Source organism: Salmo salar, chromosome ssa10 (assembly GCF_905237065.1).
Source record: "Salmo salar chromosome ssa10, Ssal_v3.1, whole genome shotgun sequence".
NCBI classification, from domain to species: Eukaryota; Metazoa; Chordata; class Actinopteri; order Salmoniformes; family Salmonidae; genus Salmo; species Salmo salar.
The window spans coordinates 101,737,632-101,741,542 of NC_059451.1; the positions used below are offsets into that span (position 1 = coordinate 101,737,632).

At 40.2% G+C, this 3,911-nt stretch overlaps 1 protein-coding gene across 1 annotated transcript; it reads right to left on the reverse strand.

Annotated features, from left to right (window-relative positions):
* Positions 1–231: 231 nt before the first annotated feature.
* On the reverse strand, positions 232–2,450 carry LOC106561298 (zinc finger protein 699). Its single transcript, XM_014125094.2, has 2 exons — positions 2,194–2,450; positions 232–1,640 (listed from the first exon to the last, which is right to left on the reverse strand). The coding sequence occupies exons 1-2, from the start codon at positions 2,366–2,368 to the stop codon at positions 625–627; spliced, it is 1,191 nt and encodes a 396-aa protein (XP_013980569.1). The 5' UTR covers positions 2,369–2,450; the 3' UTR covers positions 232–624.
* Positions 2,451–3,911: the final 1,461 nt, after the last annotated feature.

A 3,911-nucleotide genomic window follows, 5' to 3' on the forward strand; every position in this document is an offset into this window, starting at 1 on the left:
TAAAAATATTTGTCGTCATACCCATGGTATACGGTCTGATATACCACAGCTGTCAGCCAATCAGCATTCAGGGCTGGAACCACCCAGTTTATAATTTGTCCATAACCATTTAAATTACTGTCAATGTGTACAGAGCCTGGTGGTTGACTATGTACTTTGCCCACAATTATTTTGGGCTACAATTCCACTAACTAAAATTCAACTCCCTACACATACTGTCCAAACTGAGTATATGCTTTATGCTTATATTTATTGGGCATTAAAAAGTAGCTCAACAGATTCATGGAATAAAACATACTTGAAATCATAGTACTTTTATTATGTTTTTGATGTATTACCATTAGTAGCTAATTTCCTTTCCTCCCACCATAATAGAACTCCAAAAACACACAGGGTGTCTCTTTTTGCGAGCCAGGCTCATTCAAAGGCCGCACAATGGCGAGTTACTCCAGCATTAGGACTATACAGATCTAGGTCAGCAACATATATGACAGTGGTCTGTGTGGACATTTTAGAAGTTCAAGCAGCCACTGTCACTGAAATATTTACTGCAATCACTGCACTCATACACATTTTCCCCAGTGTGACTTTTCTGATTACACATGATTGGGTAAAGCAGTTTTTCTACATACAGGACACCTGTATGATTTCGCCCCTGTGACTCCTCATCATGTGAAATGTCAGACGGAAGCTAGTGCTGAAACACTTGTCACAATGACTGCAGCTATATCCTTTACCTCCTGCATGAATTTTCATGTGCCTTTTCAGACTATTGCGAACGCTGAATTCTTTGCCACAATCAGAACATTGATACGGTTTATCCCCTGTGTGGGTTCTCATGTGCACAATCAGATCCCTATTGCTAGTGAAGCATTTACTACAAACATGACAACACATCCTATCTGCAATGTGAGTTTGGATGTGATGTTTCATACTTTCTGTGGACTCAAAACATTTTCCGCACACACCACAAATATGTTCTTTCTCATTTGTATGAGTTTGCACATGTTTCATTAACGAACCCATGTACTGGAAAGACTTTCCACACACTTTACAACGGCAAGGAGCATTATCCCTTTGCCTGGGTGATTTCAGATCGGACGACTCTGTGGAGGTTCTACCCTTAGTATTCATATGGGAGCTTTGTCTTTTTCCTGTCCATCTTTTCTTTGATTTGACTGGTTTAAAACCTGACGGAGGCCCTACGACTCCCATCCAATCAATGTTTTCCCTCTGAGCTGCAGAACAGTATGGATTTCTTGCATAATTAGGCTGAAAATCACTGGTTGGTTCTGATAATCTGTAGTCCTCTCCACCAGTTTCTGTTTTGATATGTGCAGTTGAGGTGCTGGGTAGAGAGTCTCTCTCTTCTTTTCCCTCATTCTGGGCTTGATAAAGATATGAGTGCCGAGTTGGGTCCTCACAGTCAGGTTCCATAAAGGCATTAGTGAATATGGAGTCTTTGGTATCATCTTCCAGCTCTTGAAGCTGCTCTTCCCACTGACTGGTCCTGAGTTCCTCCTGTTCCTCCTTTATCTGTGTAGGCTCTGGGTCCTCCTGTCTGAGACTGGGGCTCCACTCCTGCACACACTGCTGCTGCTCGGGGGGAACCTGTTCCGAGACTGACTGTTGGAGGATGTCTAGAGGCAAGTAGAAAGGAAGGATGAGATATAGAAAACCTGTAAGCCTACAATAGAGAGCATTATTAACAGCGTATTTTTGTAGACATTGTAGGGTTTTTGGATAAACACAGGCTCAGATCTTACTGTTCTATGAGATCATCATCAGCGTTACTTTTTGTGAAGCATGTATTTAATCAAAACAAGCACATAAAGGCTTCTTAATTCATAAAGGTTATGCTAACTGACTGATCATCTCATTGAACAAAACGTACAGTATGAGATCTCCTAAGCCTGTGTTAACCTCAGACCTTATTTTCGTAGTTTATCCTAAAACCCCATTATTTAAGAAGCATCAGACCCTACCGAACTGCATTCTTTCCCCATTCATTTCCCTCCATAGGAATGGCTGAACGAACCAGATAACTCATTTCCGGTTTTTAGGACTACAAGCGGGCGAGTTCTATGACTATTCAGACATAAACGACATAACTATGTACCTGTAAAAGCTGATGTGATATTTTCTATCCACTTCCATACAATAATGGTTGACTAGACAAACATAATCACAAACCTGCTCTGTTTAGCTTTATGAGAGCGATTTCAAGCTGCCTCTGTAGACGGTCATTTTCCTCATTTGAACGGGAAACTTCTTCTGCTATCGTTTTTTCAACTGCCCATAATATCTCCTCAGCAGCAGTTCTTAATCGCTCATTGAGAAACACTCTTAACAGCTGTATTTTAGACATTTTAGATTACGTTTAGTAGCTTCCGAGCTAGCTAGTTCCTGGTTTCTGTCCGTTTCCGCGGGCAACCTTATCTGGTTGGAGGTAACACATTTTGATTTATCACCACCTGCTGGAGTGGAGTACGAGAAGATCGGTTCAGTTTATGCAAATCTTTTCAAATACAAAATGCACCCAATGACATATTGTCTGAAGTATCACTAATCACATATCTACATTATATATTAATCCTATATTTTAACCTTCTCAGGTGAGATGTGGATACTTTGACGGGAGGGACGTGTGATATAATTAAAAGTGTCTTAATAATAACAAATTAATAATACAGAATCATAATGTGTAGCAGTATGTAATATACTATCCATTTTTTCGATATGTGTGCTCTACTGATGTCTGATCCAGGCTGTATCACATCCGGCCGTGATTGGGAGTCCCATAGGGCGGCGCACAATTGGCCCAACATCGTCCGGGGTAGGCCGTCACTGTAAATAAGAATTTGTTCTTAACTGACTTGCCTCGTTAAATAAAGGTTAAATATATATTTTTTTAATGATCTGGGTTTGATTGGTTATACCAAGGAATTCCTATAGGGGCAGGGTTGCCATATTTGTGATTTATTTTGTACTGTAAATTGGCCTAATACTATTGGTCGTGGGTTGCAGGTTTTTGGGCTACTTCTAAGTTACACAGCGACCGCCATGGCATTTTTCTTTAAAAAAAATTTGTATTTCACTGTGACATGCTATTACTGACTATCAGGCAGTGCTGTTGCTGAGTTACTGAGTGGTGGGTGGTGCCGGAGGTGTGAGTGTGCAGTTTAGTCCACGTGAGTGAGAGGAGATTGAGCAGCACACAAGCAGGCAGTGACATTTTTTTTTTACAAGTGGTAGGTAGCCTTTTTAACTTGTCATTATGCATGAGTGTAAATTTGAAATGGAAGTTATGGAATTCCCTCGCATGCTTCTGTTATGGGGAAAAGTTCTCAATGAAACTGACATTAAATGTGGAGAATGTTACATTTGCATCTGTTGGCCATCAAGTAGCTTATTAATTTATATGCCATTGTAGGCTACTGTAGACTACGATTTGATACAGTAAATGTGTTGAAATGACTATATCACTGGAGTCATTGCAAATCAATTTGTGCCACTTGTGTAGCCTACCTGGAGCTGGAAAACGGATTTAATAAATAACCTATAACTTCAGTGTATTGTTGTTGTAGCATTACGTTATTATGCAATTATTAATGGCCAAATAAATTAGTCTGTTAATTTGAACAAAGCTAGCTGCTAAATCGTTCAGTTTACATCTTGCCTACCTTTTCCCTAGGCTACTGAAGACTCTGAAATAAGATGTAGGCCTATAAGGAGCTATAGGCTATGTGCATTTTCACTACATGGCCAAAAGTATGTGGACAAACCTTAACATTAGTGGATTCGGCTATTTCAGCCACACCCGTTTCTGACAGATGTATAAAATTGAGCACATAGCCATGCGATCTCCATAGACAAACATTGGCAGTAGAATGAGCTGTGCAGAGGAGCTC

What these genes read in the sequence shown, in the direction of transcription:
- LOC106561298 (XM_014125094.2), bottom strand. Translation starts at nt 2,368, where the DNA reads ATGTCTAAAATACAGCTGTTAAGAGTGTTTCTCAATGAGCGATTAAGA. An exon ending in CATAAAGCTAAACAGAGCAG is followed by an intron (nt 1,641 to 2,193) that starts GTTTGTGATTAT and finishes ACTTGCCTCTAG; the next exon opens with ACATCCTCCAACAGTCAGTC.